The 20,861-nt window shown below is 35.3% G+C and overlaps 1 protein-coding gene across 1 annotated transcript in view; it reads right to left on the bottom strand.

Annotated features, from left to right (window-relative positions):
* EYS (eyes shut homolog) overlaps positions 1 to 20,861 on the bottom strand; it is a 797,164-nt gene that overhangs the window by 479,511 nt on the left and 296,792 nt on the right. Inside the window, exons 26-27 of the mRNA XM_054514337.1 lie at positions 12,753 to 12,924; positions 12,151 to 12,229 (exon numbers count right to left, since the gene is read on the bottom strand). Coding sequence (XP_054370312.1) covers positions 12,151 to 12,229; positions 12,753 to 12,924 — 251 coding nt within the window. The remainder of the gene's footprint in view (positions 1 to 12,150; positions 12,230 to 12,752; positions 12,925 to 20,861) is intronic.

Below are 20,861 nucleotides of genomic sequence, written 5' to 3'. Positions count from 1 at the left end.
GATAAATGTTTTCTCATCATCAATTTATGCCTAATACTGCAAATAGAAACATGTTTATGTGTTCACATAATAACAATTTCCTCTGATAAGGCTAATGTAAAAATCATCAAATTTAAACCACACAAATTAGCAGCAAGTTAATATTTCTCCAGAATTACAAGAGAGTTTAGTTGGTGCAACAGACAGTGCAAGAAATATGTGTTTACCCTTGATCGCAGAAATGTAGGTTTTACCTATATCCCAAAGGAGTTGTATTTTGCAGCTGCAACCCAAATAGTCTGGCTAAATCCACTATTTTAAATTTATTTTCACACTCCTGTAACTTTAGAAGGTTTAATTCTTTAAGGATATCCAAGGGCACTCACATTTCCTGCAGGTAATACTGTAGCTTTGACAGAATGTAAATGCAGATGTCCATGGGGAATTGTGAGAAAACAACTTATTTTCCTATAAGCTCTCCAGCTGGGTATATATAGGATGATTTATTAGTGAGCATTACATAAGATAATTGAATTATATATCCCACAGGAAGATGGAGATAACCCTACAGACTGCCAAAATTTGTGTCTAGGTTCTAGAAGTAATCTTTTGCTATATTAATTACTTTTTTCTTATTGGCAGACAGTAGTGTTCTATTTTGTTTAAAAAAAAAAATCTCAATTTTCAGTTCCAACTCTCTGATTTTTTTCTATTCCATTAACTTTTCCAATCTTCCTAATTTGTATTCACTTGTATACCAAACTACAAACCCGAAATTTACTTATTCTCATTAGCAGAATAAATTAAATCTACACTAATTAATGGATCAAATTTTTACTTAATTATGATTCAAAAGTTAAATTCCAAAAAATACTGAAATCATCAAAGTAACTAAGGATAAATTCAAAGCTCAGCCTAAAGTTCACAGCTTTGGTTCATTACACTATCACAGTTGTACCAAGTTTTGAACAACACAAAACCCTTTTATTTTCTCCTGTAAAATGTATTGTTCTTTAAAAATTTTACAGTAAGATAAATGTCAGAAAGTTTGTAGGAAAGAAATCACACCTATCACTTTCCAGTACATTCTGATGTGCTGCTGTTAAAAGTTTGTCATTAGACTTGCAAAAAACCAGAGTGCACTATTACTAGAGACACGATAGTCTGCACTGCTCTTAACTCATGCAAGAAAATTCTGTCAGCATAAAGGCAGAACTATGTTAAAAATGCCACAAATAACTTTATTCCAAAGTTGATGAGCTACCACACTACCACTAAATGCTGTAGATTTTAGTCCAAAGAACAAGAACACTATATGACAAACTGAAGTTGTAAGACAACTGTTCCCAAGTTTTGCCCATCTTGGATCCCACCAGAGGCTGATTTTACAGCTGGCACCATAGAATAGCTGGCTCTGCAGAACATTCCCAGCTACCCTGATTATCTGAAGACAACTTCATTGAAACACCAATGCTATTTTCATTTTGTCTTCCTTTATATAATAGGAGATTGAATCTTAACTATGACCCCTAACCAGACAGCTGCCAAATCAGAGAAACAATAGGGACTCACAGTCCTATAGTCCCATTGCCTCTCTTCTTCAGTACAGTAGGAGAAAAATACTTTCTTGGTCACCTCAGCTGCCCAGTTCCCAACCTAATAATATCAAATTTTAACCTTTCCTTGCTTGGAAGTGATCAGATAAGGAAAATTGCCTCTGAATAACTAAGAAAAATGAAAACTACAAAAATAACTTTCACAAAGATGGGTCATTTTAGCTTTTCCAAAACACAAATTTGTTGATATATAGGAGTGTCACAATTACTGACTTATTTATATTTAAATTTTTAGCTTCTTATTTTCATGGGGTCTTTTCAATCTTTACTAAATTTGGAACTTTAATTTGAATGGGAATTTAAAAATGCATAATTTTTAAGCTTCAGAGACAAAATCTTGATCTCACAGCAAACCTCTTAAGAATTTGTCCAACTTCTACCAACAATTTGCTGGCAATAAATATTTAGGAACAAAAAAAAAAAAAAGAAAGAAAGCCACACACACACAAAAACCACCCAAAACCCAGAAAACTAACCAACCAACCAAAAATAAGCCACCACAAAGAAAATAATACCAAAGTGAAACTCCTCCCAGAAGGCACAAAATTACTTTCAGCTCTGAGCTGGATTTCTCAACAGAATTATTCCATTTAAAAAGCAGAGAACATGCTGAGACCTCCAGAGCCTACTGAGCAGTTGTAACACTGAGAGGTCATGGGGCAATAACAGCAACAGCTTTGGCCCCCAGATTGTTTCCTTCCTCAGGACTTTCCACAAACATCCAGTACTCCTTTTAATTACTATTCTCTCAGATTTCTTCATTTTTTTAAAGCCCTACTTTCATTTTTTGTTTCCTCTGAGAACACTGAAAGTCTCATTGTATGAGACTTTCTGTCTCATACGCCACCCGGCCTCACTGCCCCGCTGCGCTCTGGCCCAAGCAGCAGGCCTGGCACACGGCTTTGTTTGACATAAGAGATTGAGATAACACAGGTTAAAAGAGCTGTTAAAATAGATTCATTTGGCAAGGTTTTGCTTGCAGTGGGCTGCAGAGTGGGACGGGGGCACTCTGTGAGAGGAGGCCAGGGCTGCCCCAGTCAGACAGAGACAGCTCCAGCCAGATCCAACCACCTATCGCATGTGGGGTGTGGCTGAGCCCAAGGCCAGGGCAGCTGCAATGTGTTTACAAAGTGTATAAAAATGTGCAGAAAAGCATTGGAGACAGTAGTGAGGAAAAAGTGGGAAAAAAACCCTTGCAGTTTGAACGGTCAGAGAAGGAATGGGGAAGCAGTGTCCACCAGGGATCCCTGGGAAGATCCTCAGGAAGAACATTGGGAAACAGTTTGGCCTCTTCTAGCCCACCAAGGACCACATAGGAGCAGTATCCACACTGCCACATGTGTGACCGTCACACCACGGCAGGTAGATGTGCCCTGAAGGAGATTGCAGCCTGTGGGAGAGCCCATGCTTGACCATGCTCCTGGCAGGAGCTGCAGCCCCCTGAGAGGAGACTCTGCAGAAACATGATTTCTTGCAGGTTGGAAAGAAAGTCTTTTAGTTTTTCATTAACAGTAATTTAAATTATTCTTTCCTAGGCTGAGTGACAATAATTGGTGACCATGACCGATCTCCCAGTCCTAATCTTGACCCACAAGCTTCTCTTTTTATTTCCTCTCTCTCTTTTGATTAGGTGGAGGAGTGCAGGAGTGGCTGGGTGGCAGCCAGACAAAGGGAACTCACCACACCTGGGTATTCATAAGCTGTAAAACTCTTTTTTCTGTCCTATCAGAGCAAGTAACCTGTCCAAACGGAGCTGTGATTCCTAGCTTTCCTGTGGCCATCATTGCCCTTTTTCTTTTTCCCTTTCTGTTTTGTTTGTTCCATTCAAGGACAGCTTCAGTCAAACCAGGGCTACAGCCACACACAGACAAGGAAACCAGGACAGAAAACTGCTCCTAAGGCCCTACCTTCTCATCTTCTTGTTCTGAAGATGAGAGTTTTGCTGCTTGCACTGTTACCAAAATATCCCAAAATGCCCCACACTTATTGACTTCAGTTGAGGTGCTCTGCTTATTGCCAAACCTTCCTCACATGCATAATGGATGCCCAGTACTAACACTTTCCAGCATACCAATGCTCCCCTGCCCAGCTCATCTTTCAAAACAGGGATGGCTTTCATAAGCTTCAATGCAAAGAAAATAAATTATTAATAAAATAAAAAATTATGCAATTGTAATTATTTGTATAGAGTTTTTATCAACTATTCACTAGTCTGACACACTTTATTCTCATCCAAATATCTTTTGAATTTTCTTACATCTGACCTCCTAGGAGTAAAGAAGGAGGGGTACCTTTCTGAGTTTGTTGGTTTTTTCTGTGAAGCATGGACTTTCTCTACTTTGACCTCACACGGAATCCTTTGAGTTTATATGTTGTTAACAGGCAATGAACTTGGAGAAGATTTAAAAATTATAATGGACAAGCTACCAATATGAACTTTCATGGGAATGCTTTGGAAAAAATTGCTAATTCTAACCTTAAGCGTTCAGAGACGGAACTGTGACTAACACTATGACTTACCAAGACAGATTATTATTTCTCTATTTATGGTTAGTGGAAACTGAGACATTGTGTCAAGTTCTAGAATCTGTTTACTACAAAGTGTGTCAAAAAATGTAAACTATAACATGACTTAAGTACTAGCTAAAATACTTCACAGTAAGTTAAATCTAAGAAAAAATAACACTTAACAGAATTTTTAGGATAGAATTTTTTTCAAAACAATTATTACATCATATACATAATTTTCACATGATAATGCTGAAAACATAGTATATAAGGGTTAAAAATTATTAGACAAATTTATGGATTATAGATCTGTTTCTAGCTATTAAAAACAATAATCAATGTGAGTTCTTTGCTGTAAGAAGTTCCAGAATTCTTGATGGCTCTATGAGTGTTCTCAGGTTTACATAGTGAACAAAAAAATTGAGAGAGAGATAATGGCAGTGCACAGTTATTTTCACAAGAACTATTATAAATTGAGTATTTAACTCCCAGAGATAGTTAGTACAAAAATAACCACCAGAATTCCCCAAATCCAGATATATCCAGCAAGAGAAAAGGTTCAACTTGACTACTGAGAATCAGTCACTATAAAACTGCTAAATGTTGATCTTCCACCTCATTATGTTTTAAATTAAAGGCTTGAGGCATCTATAAAACATACTCCAGGCAAATAAAAGCTAAATACAAGTATTAATTTCCATGGAAATGTAAGTGAATGGAAAATACATACTTCTAACAGGAGCACAGAATGGTGATTTTTCTGGATTTATTTTAACTAAACTATGTTTACAGTAAATATAAGTCCTTATTGATTTTTCTAGCATAGCAAGGCAATCTAAAAATCAAGGCAAAAAAGTGAAAGACTACTGAGATATCTAGTGATGCAGCTCTTTTAAGGCTGGATTTTATTAAGAATTCTTAGTTCAAACAATGTCATACAAGATCCACTACATTTATTAGAGTGCAATAATTTATTATTTCTTCTCGGTGTTTCCTGTTCTCTGAATGTCATGGTATAGTAAATCTTGTTTGTACTAGGAAGAAAATTACTGTCCCTTAAGAGAGTCCACCTTGGCATGGCACAGTTCACTGGTTCTTCTGGCAGGGAATTGTTCTGAAATCTGGACTCTTAACAAGTGACCTAGAAAGGCACTGTGCTCAAGGCATACTACTTCCATGTCCAAATCTGTGGGTCCATACTGACATCTGCCTTTGGAAGTGAAGTTATTCTGTCTAAGAAAGCCCAACTTTCTGCATATTTCACTATATTATTTCCAAATTCACAATCCATAGCTTGAAAAATTTCTAAGGGAACACATTTTGGCAAACTAATAAAAATAGTAAAAATCTACTATTTTTCAAAATAATATGTGAAGATTACAGTTGTGAAGATAACAGTTCAACACTGTTTCTTAAAAGAAAAAAAAATCTAGTAGTGCATTTTGGAAGCTAGGATTTTTTTTAAATTTTCCAGCAGAAAGGACTATTTTCCATTACTCTGCCTGGAAATGCTGATTAGAAATACAAAATTATTTCAAACTAATCTTTCAAGTATATTTCTATAAGAGAGCTTCAATGCAAAAAATTGTAAAATGTAGACTTATTTTTACTTAAGTGAAGTTTTACTGTGTATCAAAAAGGTAATTATAAAGTGGAATAATTCTTTTGAGAACTAATTCAAATCCACTATGGTGATTGCAGGGGGTGGTAAGGGGAGAAAAGAAAGGGATAAGAAAGGAATTTAAAGATAAATATTGCACCACCAAAGAAAGATGCTTTCAAGAGGCATGCTTCCATTCACTTAATGATAGGACAACACTATTCTCAGGTCAAAATTGAAGGTTTTTTAATAAGCAAGATCCATGTGGCTAAGGGTTTAGAATGAAATAAAAAAATAAAGCATGGAGAGAGTAAAAAAGGTTGTAAATAAATGCTTTAGAAGCTAATTCATGTTTTAAAATAAAGTTTTTTACATACAGAATATAATATGCATATGGTTTTAATGCATGCTTAATCCAGATTTTTAAAAAGTAATCTGATTTTACAGTGTCTATATATTGGGTTAAATCTCAATATATTGATGCCATAGAAAAGTATGAGATTTATAGTGAGACCTTTAGATGACTGGTCTAGATATATTTCTATTTGATGCTTAACAAAACTATACATAAATTGTATTTTTCTATTAAGTAAAATTATTACACTATTTTTTGCAGTTAACATAATCATGCATCCATTTTGTTTAATTATTTACTTCCCAAAACTTTTTAACTTTTGTTTTGGTAGATTGAATATATATACAATATCTTGAGGACTGAACAGAGAAAACTTGGGTTCACCTTTCAGAAAGTTGGTTTTATCCAAAGTAATTCAAAAGGAGTTCAAAATGATACAAATGGGGTTTTTTTGCCTTGAAATTTTTTTTTTGTTATGAGCACAAGGAGAAGAGAAAAAAATAATAAAAAATAAATCTAATTTTGAGACAATAATAGAAAGCAGGGTCATACTGGATCAGACCAGCGCCCTGTCTGCCCCAGTATTCTGTCTATAGTAGTGATGGAGGGAAAGCCACTTTAGCAAAATCTATGTCCCATGCTTCCTCCCTTCAGCAAGCAGAACTGTCTAATCAGACATGATAAACTGTATTTCCCTGACTGATTCATTTATCATTCACTTATGAACCTGGTGTCTGTGACATGCCTAATTCTTCTTAACCTACTAAGAGATGACCTGACTCCCTAGCCTTTGGGGCAGGAAGTTCTAGGTGTTCTCTGCTTTCTCTGAAAGAAAGTAGTTTGGTTTCCTCCAGATATTTCTCTGTTTATTTTTATCATGTTCCCCCAAATGTCTGTTCCTTACTACAGAATTTGGGGAAGTGATTTTCTATTTATCTTCCTCTGCAGCAGTTTTCTAAATCTTAATTACATTTCCTTCCAATTTCCCCTCTTTAAAGGGAACAATTTCAGGCCTTTAAATATCTCCTTATATGTAGGCTAGGCAATTCACATAATATTTGTTACTCTCTGTAGCTTCTCTAACTCTCCTTAAGTTACAAGGTCCAAAACTGTGCACAATAACCAATGTATGAGCCCACCTGGTTTTATGTAGCAGGGAAATCATGTCCTCTGTCTTGTTCCTCATACTTTTCCTGATCATGCCCAGAAAGATTTTTTTGCTATGCTTTGCTGTGACTGTAGATTGAGACAATGACTTCAGAGAACTGTCAATAATTGTTCCAAATCTTCTTTCCTGAATTGTAACTGATGGTTGAATTCAGTTGTATGAGGCTGTTTCTCCCTAGAATATTACTTTACACTGAAGCTTATCTGCCACCTTTTCCCTCTTTCCATTCTGTGAGGTCCTTCTGGCATTTGTCAAATACAAAGAATTCACTAAGCTTCTCTCAAACCCTGTTTGAGTGCACATTTTGCACTTTCACCATCAAGCAATCCCACCAATTTCTTGCTTCCAGACTTTGATAGGTGTAAAAAAATTTTTATAGGTTAGAGTGCTCTTTAAAAGACACTTTCAAATTTTGTATTTAGGTTTTTGAAGTTCCTGCCAACATTTGAATTAATATGTTTTGAAAACTTTTCTATTTTTTCCATATAGGCAAACTCTCCATTTATTAAAATGCCATTTTCTTACTTGTGACAGTCTAAAGTTTCCTTCTTAAGCCAGTCAGGGTTTTGAACCACTTTGTGTTCTTCAGCTATAGCACACATTTTACCTGGGCTTTTAACATTATTTGTTTAATAGCTGTTAATATGCTTGTGGGCCTCACTATTACAAAGTTTATTTTCCTGAAACTGAATATAATAATTTAATATTCCTGGGGTTTAGGATATACTCTGTTGCTAGAGTATCTGTGATGCAAGATCATACTATGATATCAGTTGATAGGATTTTCTCATGTCATAGATTATAAAAATGCCTGTCAGTTGAATGCCCTCAGAGGGTTTAGCACTTTGGGGGTGAAACTCCTCTTCAACATTTTTGTAGGTCTCACCCATTTTTTTTGTTTCACCAATCTATATGATCTATTTTTCCTATTACTTTCTGTTTAAAAGACTCTCTAATTCAGTCGCTCTGACTTAAAATAAACTTCCTATGTCATGGCCAGATGTCTCTGAAGTATTACACACACTGAAATTGTCCTGTGGGTCTGTAGTTACAGATAGTGTGTTTTACAGAATAAAGTGTGTATCTCCCTTTCTTCTTACTCTTAGATTTACCTATCTGTATCTTGTGCATAAACCATGTTTTTTTGGGTTTTTTTGTGAAGTTAATCTTAGTTTAGCTTATTTCAAGAAATTACTTACTTTACCAAATGCTTTTTAAACTAGTTAGCAATAGGTAAAAATACCCAGGAGTGTGAAAAAGTCTCAGAGAGACATGAAAAGCATCCACCTTATCTGAGGTCTTTGTACATCCACCAATGTTGGCCATGCCCATGTCTTTTGTGCAATCTGGCTGGTCCTGATGAATAAATATTTTTTACTTGAAGTAGCCTCTGCATGTGCATAAGCTGTGGGGCTTTTAATATGGAAAATTAGCTGATTTTCCTGATTTACACTTGTTTCTATCTTTTATGAAAATAGAGATAAAAGATCAGTAAAACCAGATAAAATAAAACAAATCTAGGATGTAGTCTGATCACAGCTTTCTACCAGATACAAGCCAAAATAACAACAAACTGAATATTCTCCTGTGTAAAGACTCAAAACATTTTTTTGCTTCTTTTTTGACAGGATGAGCCATCTTAACTGAGCATGGAAGAAGCACATCTGTCAATCATGTCTCATCCATCATAGCAAAGAAACAAAAAGCCAAAAAAAAGTAAGAAGCAATGTCTATTACTAACCATAATTGCTATTACTGCACATATTATTATTCTATGTTTATCAGAGAGGAAAGATCAATTTTCCATTATGTACATTCATTTTATAATTTCAAAAATATGCAAATGTCAAAGGGAATTGTGTGTATTGAAATTGATTCATTTAGTGCATATATTTTTACTGTTACTTGTTTTTGAGTGAATTCCATAAATGAAAAAGCAATGAAAACTGTAGTAGATAGGGAAGTTACAATATACACACTCCACAATTGATATGCAAAAGTTATAGGCTATAACTAAAAAGATATATAGTGCTTATTTTGTACCTAAAAGTATTAGACAATCAGAGAAAGTTTTGAAGTGTATTTTCTTGAAACTCTATAGCCACATAGGCAAGGATGAAAAAATCCAGGGTAAAAAAGAAAAAAATTCAAGATAAAAAAGTAAAGAAAGAAGATCCAAGTATGCCTAGGGAAATACATATACACACATAAATATTATTTTTAAGCTGGTTATTTGAATCATCTTAGTTGCTGACCTTGTAATGACCACTCAGCCATTCTCTCACTCTCCCTCCTCCTACATGACAAGGAAAGAAAAGAAGATGACAAAGCTCCTAGATTGATAAGGACAGAGAGAGATCACTTACCATTTACTGTAACAAATCAGACTTGACATTGGTAAAATAATTTACGTTCAACTACAAATAGACCAGTGAGAAACAGAAAGAAAACATAAATCCACACTCCACTTCTTCCCAGGCTCATCTTCACTCTTCTATTTTAAAGTGTTCTACTTCCTCGTTTCACCCAGAAAAGTTTAGATGGGGTAAGGAGAGAGGGATCTTAGTTCACACCAGCTCCTCTCTGCAGCTCCTTTTCTCCCACTTTTCCCCTGCTTCAGTGTGGGGCCTCTTTATGTGCTGCAGGATGAAACTGCTCCTGCATGGGCTTCTCTCCATGCATCACAGTTCTTGCCTACAGCCTGCTCCTGTTGGGCACTCCATGGACTGCAACACTCTCAGGCCATATTCACATATTGCAGCATGGGGTCTTATGTGGGCTGCAGTGCAGATGTCTCCTCTGGCATGGTTCTCTCCATGAACCACTGGCAAATACTTGCTCCACCGTGGTTCCCTTCATGAGCTACAGCTCTGACAATCTCTGCTGCAGCATTTTGAGCTCCTCTGCCCTCTCCTTCTTCAATGACCTCGGACACTGCCTGATTGTTCCTCACAATTCTTTCCCCCCTCCCTCCTTTTTCTGCTGAACAGTGTTTTCTGCTCTTTCTTAAATACGTTTCTACAAAGGTGCCATCATCTTAAGTGAGAGGCTCAACTCTTCCCTGCAGTTGCTTGGTTGGAGCTGACTAAAATGGGTTGTTTCCACCATGGTACAGTCCCTGGTCTGTCTGTTCTCACAAAAGCCACTCCTGTAGATCCCCTTCTAAACAGAATCTTGGCTCCTGCACCAAATGAAATTGCATAGCCCTTAATACAAAGAAATGTACCTTCAAATTACAAAAGAAAAAAAAATATATTTATCAGATTAAATAATGATTATTTTATAAAATGAAGAAGTGGCTGAAGCTACTCTAGAAAAAAACAAATAGAGAGCATAAGCCTACTACAACTATTGTGATATGCATACCCCAACATAGTCAGAAAGCCTAGCTGATCACTGTAAGAGTTGCATAGGTATGATATATGTCTGAGCAGGATGAATGCAATGATAGAACGTTTAAAATATGACATTTGCAGCATAGTATAATCTGGGAATCATACTGCATGCAAATCGAAAGACTATCAGAAAATGAAGTTGTTACTCTGACAGACTTAGCTGTCAAAGGTATATGTATATTGTTTCTTCCTATGAGTTTCTATCTATGCATTTTCAAACATCTCGCTATGAAATATGATTATCTTTTGAATATAATTTTATGATGTTGTCTACAGGACATTTAATCTCTTGTTCTCTTCAAATGGAGAAAAGTGTAAATCATGGATGTTCAGGAGAAAATATTACCCAAGGGTATTCTGTATTAGCATTTGTAACAGCTGATAAACATTCAGATTTGCAATATCATAACTTATTGTATCATGTTGGGCATTCTTTAGAGCTGGATTACTTATTTTCTGGCTTTTACTTTCTGTAAAAGAGTTTGGAATCTAATATACCAGCTAGAATTACACCTCATGTGAGACTTGGATTTTCAACAAAAAAATTATGGACCATACTTCCTTTATGTAATATGACACATTTTTAGTTATTTAGTACTTTAAGCTGTAAATAAAAATTATGAAAAGTCCCTGCATTAATACATAAGTTAAAAAGAAGTTTTTGTAACATTTTGGAATGTTTTTTGACAATTCAGTAGCGCAATATTAGAACCCACATAGCCTGAAGGAAGGTCCACGCCAAACTTTCTCACGCCAGATTTTCTCATGAGATCAAATGCATTTGAAAGGTTCATATCCCAAGATCATATTAAACTCCGTTTGGCAGAAAACTTCAAAAAGTCTAAATCAATCCAATACTTTCTGCAAAGGGTAGTTAGTATTGAAAAGTCTGTTCATTTTTTCTGCCAGATATAGTCACTTTCTACAAATTGATTTGCTGACCATGGGAATCTCCACAGCACAGACTTATATATATGGATCACTTCTTGACCACAGCCATTCCCCATGAGAACATAAAACTATTAATGACCTTCAGAGGACTAAGTGGGCAGTATATTTAGTACTCCATGGTTTTATACCATAGAATTCTATTATTTCATGGTTTTTGAAATTTAAAGACAAGCCATGGCAACTTTCAGTGTAGAACATTGTACCTTGAGGTTTACTATTCAAATGTGCAGATAAACTACAGCAAATGAGATTCAAATACACAAATTAGGTAATTATACTATTCATCCCAAACTGAGGGACAAATGATATTCAGGTAATGTTGCCTTAGCTTGTTGTGGCTTTCCAGATTTATCATTCACACTTCACCTTTAAACTTCTTTCGACATTTTTTTAATGGTCTTTTCTAATGCACTGTCATGTAAGCAAAAAGTAATGCACTTTGCAGAATGGATTTTAAACAACTGAATTTCTGTCATACATTTTCGATGTACTGACTTCAGAGGTTAACTAAATAAAAATGAGTTTCAACAACATATTACCCTTTCCCCTATAATTAAAAAAACATTTTGAAAACATACATTAATATTTATCTCACATCTTGAGCTGGTCCATCCAGGTTCACAAGAGCATTGATACCCATCAATGAGATCTATGCATCTGAAATACAAATGAGTGTTATTTAGCTCTTTACTTATTTAGTTCCATATACAGCACTAGTAGTATCATTCCATACATTTCAAAATAGTAGTCTGATGTAACCTACTGTAATACATGGTACTTTTCAAGAGTTTTATAATGGATTTCAAATGTGCCTACTGTGGGTGCTGAGGCATTTTGTAAGGATTTTGATTGTCACATTAGGACACATCTTCTCATTTCAACTGCTGGCATGTAACAGCTAAAGATTTTTTCTTAAGTATATTAAACATTAATTAATCCCCACTTACTGAATACTAGTTGTGGTAATGAACAAAAATGCAGGAGAAATTGAGATAATGTCACTATATTACATTAGATTAAGCAGGCAACATCTGTCATCTTTAAGTGTGCTTGTACTCTTGCTTTATGGAAGAACATTATTAAAAGTATATTTATCAAACATCCCATATCATTAAGTCTTGAATATTGTTAGTTAGGTACATTATCATGGAGATAATAATAGTTAAATAAGAATAGGCACCTTCCGTGAAGACAAGGATTTGGCAAGCATTCATTAACATTTATCTCACAGATTGTTCCGATGAAACCTCTCTTACAGTGACACTTGTAGGAACTGATGCCATCAATGCAACTTCCATTGTTGAGGCAAGGAGAAGACATACATTCATCTATATTTACTTCACACCTATCACCTGTTTAAAAATCCAGAAAATGCAACTAAGTTTTAAATTCTAAACTCAAACCAACACTATATTTATTAATATCAACATTTCCACATAATTTCTTTTAGTTACATAGATTGTTCATATAGTTCATGATATTAATCAATAAAAAATATCCATCTCGAATTTCCTATAGTGTAAATACCAAAAGGATGGTTATATTGACATACGTAATGAAAAATGACAAATATAAAGTGATGACATCTGATTGATATTTGATATTTTAGTGCTGCTTGAGAAGATTAAAAATTCAAGATACCAGATTATGAGAATTGAATAGTTTGAAAAGACAAAAAGGAAGAACACAGAATTTTATGCAGCAATAAAGTTAAATATTTTCTACCTGTCAAAGAAAAACAAATGCATGATAAAAAAGCAATTGATTGCTGAGAGCATACTCAAAAATGGAAAAGAATAATAAATTAGCATGCTATACTAATTTACACATGATACAAAAAAAAGAAAGTTGGTCTTTTGCCAGTAACTGAAAATTTTATATCTTTTTGAAAATAGAAAGAACTAAGAGAAAAGGTGAGATTTCCTTTTTGAATTGCTCAGCATCACCTAGTTCCCTTGTTCAAGTCAATTTTGGTATCAAATATTAAAAGACTATTGACAACTACTTGTGACCATTTAATGAGATTTTAGGATAGACAGATGTGAATCAAAAGATCAATTAATAGGTTTATCATTTGAATAACCAATAATGAAGCCAATTATGTATATTAACAAAAAATCTATAGCATAAGTCTAAAAAATTAAAATTAACAAATAAACATGAGTAGAAATACTAAAAAATATATTGCAGAGCATATTCCACTTACAGAAAGAAAATAATTTGTTAAATAATTTGTTACAAATCTAAAAACATACTTAAAAATAGTAACTGACTGCAAAGAACAAGTACTCATTTTGTCACATTGACATTAATCTTGTGAAAGGCATAACATCCTTTCAACATCATTTCAGCATTGTCTCATTCAGTCTGTTATGAATAAATAATCTATTAAGAAAACTTTCTGTGAGTTGTGCACGGAAAACTAGGGCTGAAAAGGTCACTGAGCTTGTTTTTGTTGATTTCATCTTAAGTAAGATTTATTATAACTTAGTGACTAATACCAGAGATTTAGATTTTCTATTTCTGTTGTACTTTGTGTCAGTAATAGACTTATTTCAGGCAATTATTTCACATATATCAAGTCAAATTCAATTGGTGCTGATTGGACTGCAGTAAATTTGAAAGGTTGCCACCTATTTTGAAGTATCTTTTTCTTTGTTTAGACAAGGTTTGATTTCCACTACAGAGAACTTTACAAGATAAGATTAGACCACAGGAAACAAAATAATTAAAACAATTAAAACCCTTAATTTCCTCAGTTTGAAACTTTGACAACCTTTGTTTTCATTAAATATCAATTAGGGACCTTGGATACATATGCATGGCTCTTGAGAACTGTATTTTCCCATTTAATTGAAAAGTGAATACAAGAACCAGAGGGATAGAATATAAAAATATCACCTGTAGCTTGTACTGTTATTTAGATTTTTGAACTTTAGACTGGAGCATGATTTCTTCCTTCTCTTTGTTTGAAGGAATATGATACTGATACTTTCTTATTCCCCTAGTCTTGGGCTCTGCTTGAATTTCCCTTTATACTTTTGCTGCTCCCAGGCTGCCAGCATTAGCCTGGGAGTGGTGCCCAGACACCCTAGCACAGAGCAGCCACTGGCCCCAGCACAGAGGTTAAACCAGCGACTTGATAGGCCATGGCAAGGCTGAGCCTTTGCCCTGCTGGATCAGTGCACAGCTGGGGCATCCCCCTGCTCAAGGCAAAAGTATTTACTGAAATTCAAAATGAAGAAATCAAGCCACACCTAAAGATATAGTAGTCAAGAATTAAGATATAGCTGGCAGTTGAATAAACTTACAAAAAGGGATATAGAACAAGATAAACCTGAAACCATGCAAGTAAGTCTATTAATTAATGTCTGAATATAGGAAACATCATAAGAAAATGAACATAGCTGTCAACATTTCCAGAGGAGGCAGTGCCACATTGTCACACTATAGCCAGGCAAGCTGCAAATATCAATTCAATATCTGTGATTTCTTAATTTTGACTTTAAGAACATAGGATTTAGTGTGATCAATGACTTTGTTAAAATTGAGGAAAACTTTTAAAACTGAAAGATAAATGAAAACTTGTAAGTGAAAAACGAATTTCTAAGAAACAATGCATATCTCATTTGAACTAATGCAGTTCAATATGGAGAAAAGAATTGTATTGGTATGTTGCACTAAATATAATATGGATAAATTTCCTGTATTTCCTATATTAATGTAAGCACACTCACATATCTTACAGATAAAAAATATGTTTTATCCAGTATAGTCATTGTTAATTATTTTAACATTGTGATATAAAATGACATGTAAAATAAAGTTGAAATAAGGCAAATTTGAAGAGCTGTACTGTGTGTTAAAGGCATAAAGAAAAAAATGTTCTGTCACCACTCTAAAGCAATGTAAGCATAGCTTTGTGTAAAAAAATATTCATATTTAATTCCAAATCACTCTATAACATGAATGCCTCCAGGATACACTAATATTAAAATTATAAACCTATTATTATTATTACTATTATCATTAGTAGTAGTAATAGTAGTAGTTCTGATTTTCTTCTCCATTAGGCACGTTTTATGTTGTATTTAATGGTCTTATTTAAAACAGAAGCAGTTTTACGCATTTTTCAGAGTCAAATGACAATAAAAGACAAAGTTTGCTGTTCAGCTAAAAATTCAACTTCTCTTTCTCTTCTTGGCACACAAGAAATCCTATTTACTATGAGTAAAGCAATGTATTATCTGCATTAGAGTTTAAATATTCTATCAGATATGAGAACTGTTCTGTGCTTGGAGGTTTTCCAGACCCAACTGGACAAAGACTTGAGCATCCTGGTCTGACCCCATAGCTAAAACTGATTTCAGCAAGCAATTGGACTAGAGACCTCAGAAGGAGCCCTTCCAACTTGATTTATTCTGATTCAAGAATGAAATTTTCCCTTTACAGCTTGATCCAGTAACCTAGTCAATGACAAAATGCATAGGATCAGAAGTATGACATGGGTACAAGGAAGCAGATGAAAATGCAATAAGAATGTGATGATGGTATATGAAAAATTTCTAGAGTGTAGAATAGAATACATTCTAGAATACTAGAATGTATTTTATTATACCCTTGTAATTTTCTTACACTTTTTAATAAAAATCTGGTCAAATTCAACCTCTCCCATATAATCCAAAAAGATGCTATCATGGCTATATTTTCTGGGAGTAAGAAGCTCATCTTTATAGGAACTGTTTTAACATATAGCATGTTGTGTTCTGCAAAGTGAAACCATCTGTCAGCATTCATTGCTTTAGGTATTTATTGCTGTGAGTGATTGAAACATCCACAGGTTCTTAAGTGAATAATTGCTTGTTTCTATCTTACTAGTTATATCTGATTAATTTGTTTCTTTCTTTCTACCCCCAGTTGTTGTGGGTTAGGAACCATATTCCCCAGTTCAGTGCTGCCAGTAGAACCACACTTCCTCTTCCTCTGCCCCCCTCCAACTGGAGGCACAAAAGGCAAAGAGCAGGAGTTGAGACAAGAAAAATTTACTGGAAACAGCAATGAGATAAGGAAATTAACAATAACAACAACAACACCAATAAAAAAAAGAAACTATTTACATGGAAAGCCCATGAAAATAAACAAATACTGGACGTTTTCCATACCAGGTTTTCTTGACTGGAAGGACCCCCTCTCCCCAGAAGAGAGACTCTCTTTCCTCCTGCTCCCAACAATGACCTGAAGCAGTATAGAATAGCATCCCAGCCTTCGTCATACCCCTTTCTAGCTACTACAAAATTTTACCCTGTCCTGGCTAAAACCAGTAAAGAATTTTTCAGTCCACAGTAAAACAAAATTCAGCATGAGAAATAGTTATTGAAATATTCTTATATAATTTAAAATATTTTATTTTCTAAATACTACAGTAATTTAAGATGAAAGATATTAACTACATTTACAACTTTCACAAAGCTCAAAGAAATATCATGGAGTCACAGAAGAATACACTGGCATTATGATATGTAGTGTTCCTTTGTGGTGTTCTCACATTAGAGCTGCTTAAATGTTCCTTTGTCTCAGTATTTGTAGCAGAGCAATTTGTGTGGAAATTGAGATTTCAATCCAAGAGTTTGGTAACTTACAAAATAGGGACTCCTTTAAAGCATGCACAGTAACATAGTTTAATACATTCAAAAATCCCTCCAAAGTTACATTGGACGAAAAGTACAAAGACTCTCCTAGTTAGCAGTAATAGTTAGGGAACAACTCTAACAGCTCTGGAGCTCCTAGGAGTGTATGCCACTTATCATGATTTTAGCATGGCTTTGACACTGTCTCCCACAATACTCCTGTACACAAGCTAGGACTTTATAGGCTGGAAGGGTGGACAACTAGATTGGTAAAAGGTTGGTTGTGGTGAATTGATCATATTCTATCAGGAGGTATGTTAATAAAGGAATATCCTCAATTCTACCACAAGGCTTAGAACACTGGAAGGCTTAAGCCTGATCTTTAGTCATAAAAGCAGAAGAAAACTGCATTCCACAGATTCTTCCATGCCTTTTCTCACAAGGCCCCCCACCCCACTGAGAAATAGGTCCATTTTTTTATTTGGCCTTCCTTCTGCTCCCAAAATAGATATATTTTGGGAGCAGAAGGAAGGCCAATAAAGGTATATAAAAGGCTTTCCTACAGCTCTGCACATGTTCTCTATTCTCAGCTCTAGTTTAGCTTTTCCTTTCCTAATTTCAATTCTACACACTTGGGCAATGACTTAATATTCCTCCTAAGCCCATGCTTGCTCCTTTCACTGCATGTGTGCTTCTTCTCTGCATCTGAGCTCAGTCAGGTGTTTCCTATTCATCCTGTTGGCCATACCTTCTTCAACACTCTCTTCCATGAACAAGGAGGAGCAGCAATGAAGCAAAGCTGCCACCAGATGAAGACTTAACTGCTTAAAGTATGTCTTAAGGCTCTGCTTAGTAGGCCATAAGTCACTTCAGAGGAAAAAGAATGTTTGTATCCTGACCTTGGCTCCCAGGAGAGACAGCTAGCAATCCTGATTTGTCACTTCAAGCCAAATACTCAATGAGATTACACCTTACTGTTCTAGCTTCTTTCTGGCCTATGAAATCTTTGCTGAATAGTGTTCAAGCTCAACAAGTCCAGCAAAAGTGTCCCCTCCTTTCCTCACAAATCAGAATACAGCACAGACATTAAAGCACTTCTCAGAAAAATGCATAATGCAAATTTGTGCCGTTCTTATGGTGCGTTTACCAAACATAAAGTTTTTCTAAAGTTCCCCAAACTTATGTGTATACTCTAATATTAAAAATAAAAGACAGACACCACAAACTCTACATTAAGTACAGAAATGAAGATTTATCAGTCTGCATGTTGAATTTGTTCTCAGTGTGCCAGTCAGTTTTCATGTCTTTATATGTCAGCTGTCTCTTGCTTTAATATCTCAAGGAGCATGCCATTAGATTCCTCCTAGCTGACTAAATAAGTGGTTACTTCAGTTAGAAGTGTAGTTACTCTTCTTCCACTGGATATGAATAGCAAGAAATGCCACGAGGCTTGAGGAGTGCAGATGCAATCACTACCACAGCTGACTGGCAGTACAAAGCTGTAAAAGCAGCTGGGAAGGTCAAAAAGACAAAGTAAACTTCTCTCCCTTTTAACTGATTAGATTTTGTGGGACTTTTTTGTTGGATGAACCTATTTTATGAAAAGTGGAGCAGTTTCCATTGTCACATAGATAAGATGAACAGCAGGGTCTGAGGCTGATGATAAGGAAGACTGGGCCTCAAAACTGACATAAAAGATAAAATACAAGCTGAGTTATTTAAGCCAAGATTTTGACTTCATTTAACATATAACTTAAGTACACAGTCACTTCCAAATGTCAGTTTGTACTCATAGGGAAGATAAGAAAGAGAGATCTGTGCTTAATAGAATAACTATTTAAAGCTAAGGAATAATTACTGCTCTGCAGAAATGACTGAAATCAGTGACTTCATGGTACTTAGTCATTTTTTGGCATCTTTTGGATGATAGCCAGTAATTGGCCATTTGAACAAGGATTTTGAATTCGTATAGCTCACTTAACACACATTCTATTTTAGCCACTGAAATCTTATTTTTAATAATGACTGAAGGTGAGAAAGTGTTGATGGAGGAGCTGCAAGGCACCTTCTGTGGGAAGAGACCAAGAATTGCCTCATGACAGACACAGTTTCCTCTTTTAGCTTATAACCATTCCCCTTTGTTCTATCATTATGTGACATTTAAACAGTCCCTCTGTAGGTTTCTCACAGCTCCCCTGTACACACTCTAAGGCTGCTATAAGGTTCCCTTCTCTTCTCCAGGCTTAACAGCCCAAACTTTTTGGCCTGTCTCCACAGGAGAGGTGTTCCAATCCACTCATCATTTTTATGACCCTCCTCTGGACTTATTCCAAAGGGTCTGTGTTGTTCTTATGCTGGGACACCTGAGCTAGACACAGGTGGGTGTTCACAGGAGCAAAGCAGAGAGGGAAAATCACCTCCCTCAACCTGTTGGCCATATTGTTTTTGCTGCAGTCCACAATATGGGTGGCTCTCTGGGCTGCAAGTGCCATGCTGACCTGACTTCCTTGTCAAACAACAGTTCCAGTTTGGGATTGCTCAGACCCACATGCAAGACCTTGCACTTGGCGTTGTTGAGCTTCATGAGGTTCTCACAGGTCCATCTCTCCAGTGTGGCAAGGGCCCTCTGGATGGCATTCCTTCCCTCCAAGTAAATCAGCTGAGCCACACAGCTTGGTGTCATAATATTTTAATAGTTGATGATTAAAGTTGTCAGTATATTAAAACATTTTTTTTAATTTAACTGATCATTGGAAACAATTCATGCTGTCATCTGTCTTTAAAGGGGGCTGGTCTTTGAAAGAAAATTTCTTCCTAAATTACAGCTAATTGGAAAAAAATAATTACAAAAAAACCCAGAACAAAACCCAACATCTTATCCTTTTTGGCTAAATATGTTAGGGAAACACTAAAGTCAAACTGCTTTGTCAATAATGAAAAATCAAGACAAAAGCACACCTGTGGATTGCTTGTTCCTTTTCAAATTAGAATCTCCTAAGTGCTCATGTGCAGATGTCTTGTCTTTTATAAACATAACAGGGAATTCTTACAGAAACATGTACATAAAGTTTAATACAACTGTTTTAACATTTATTAGAAATTACATCTGCAGCACCGCTGCCTAATTAACAGAAGTTTCTGTGACATCCAAGAAGTACTACTTAGAACACAGGCCATCTGAAGAATATATTGCAGGGGGAGGCTTTAAAAGATTTAGGCAGGAAAATTATATAGATTTTTCCATTTTTTGCTGAAATTTCAAGGATAATTTTGAACAACAGTGCACAAGTGATATGTGGACTTAGATTTGTGGTGAATGGAAAAAGGATATACAGCTATATAGAAATTCCCATTACTGTACTTGTTCTTTGTTCTGTGGAGAATTACATTCCTCTCAGTTCAGTGCATGCAAATTGCATCCTTTTTTATCTTGTACTTTATGTGGCATTCATCACAGGCTGGGATAGATAGGAAAAACAATTTTATGCATAAAAAATGCAGAAATTATTCAATTTGAGGAAACAACTGTAAATATTTCTGCAGTCATATGATCCCGTGTGTTTTCATGTTGCTTAAGATGGATCTATCAAAACATTGTGTATGAGCTAGCTCAGCAGCACACTGAACATTTAAATAAAAGTCAACATCATTTTAGGGAAATT

Source organism: Molothrus ater, chromosome 3 (assembly GCF_012460135.2).
Source record: "Molothrus ater isolate BHLD 08-10-18 breed brown headed cowbird chromosome 3, BPBGC_Mater_1.1, whole genome shotgun sequence".
Taxonomy (NCBI): Eukaryota; Metazoa; Chordata; class Aves; order Passeriformes; family Icteridae; genus Molothrus; species Molothrus ater.
The sequence above is the reverse complement of the archived record's forward strand: the minus strand, read 5'-3'. Positions and strand labels throughout refer to the sequence as shown.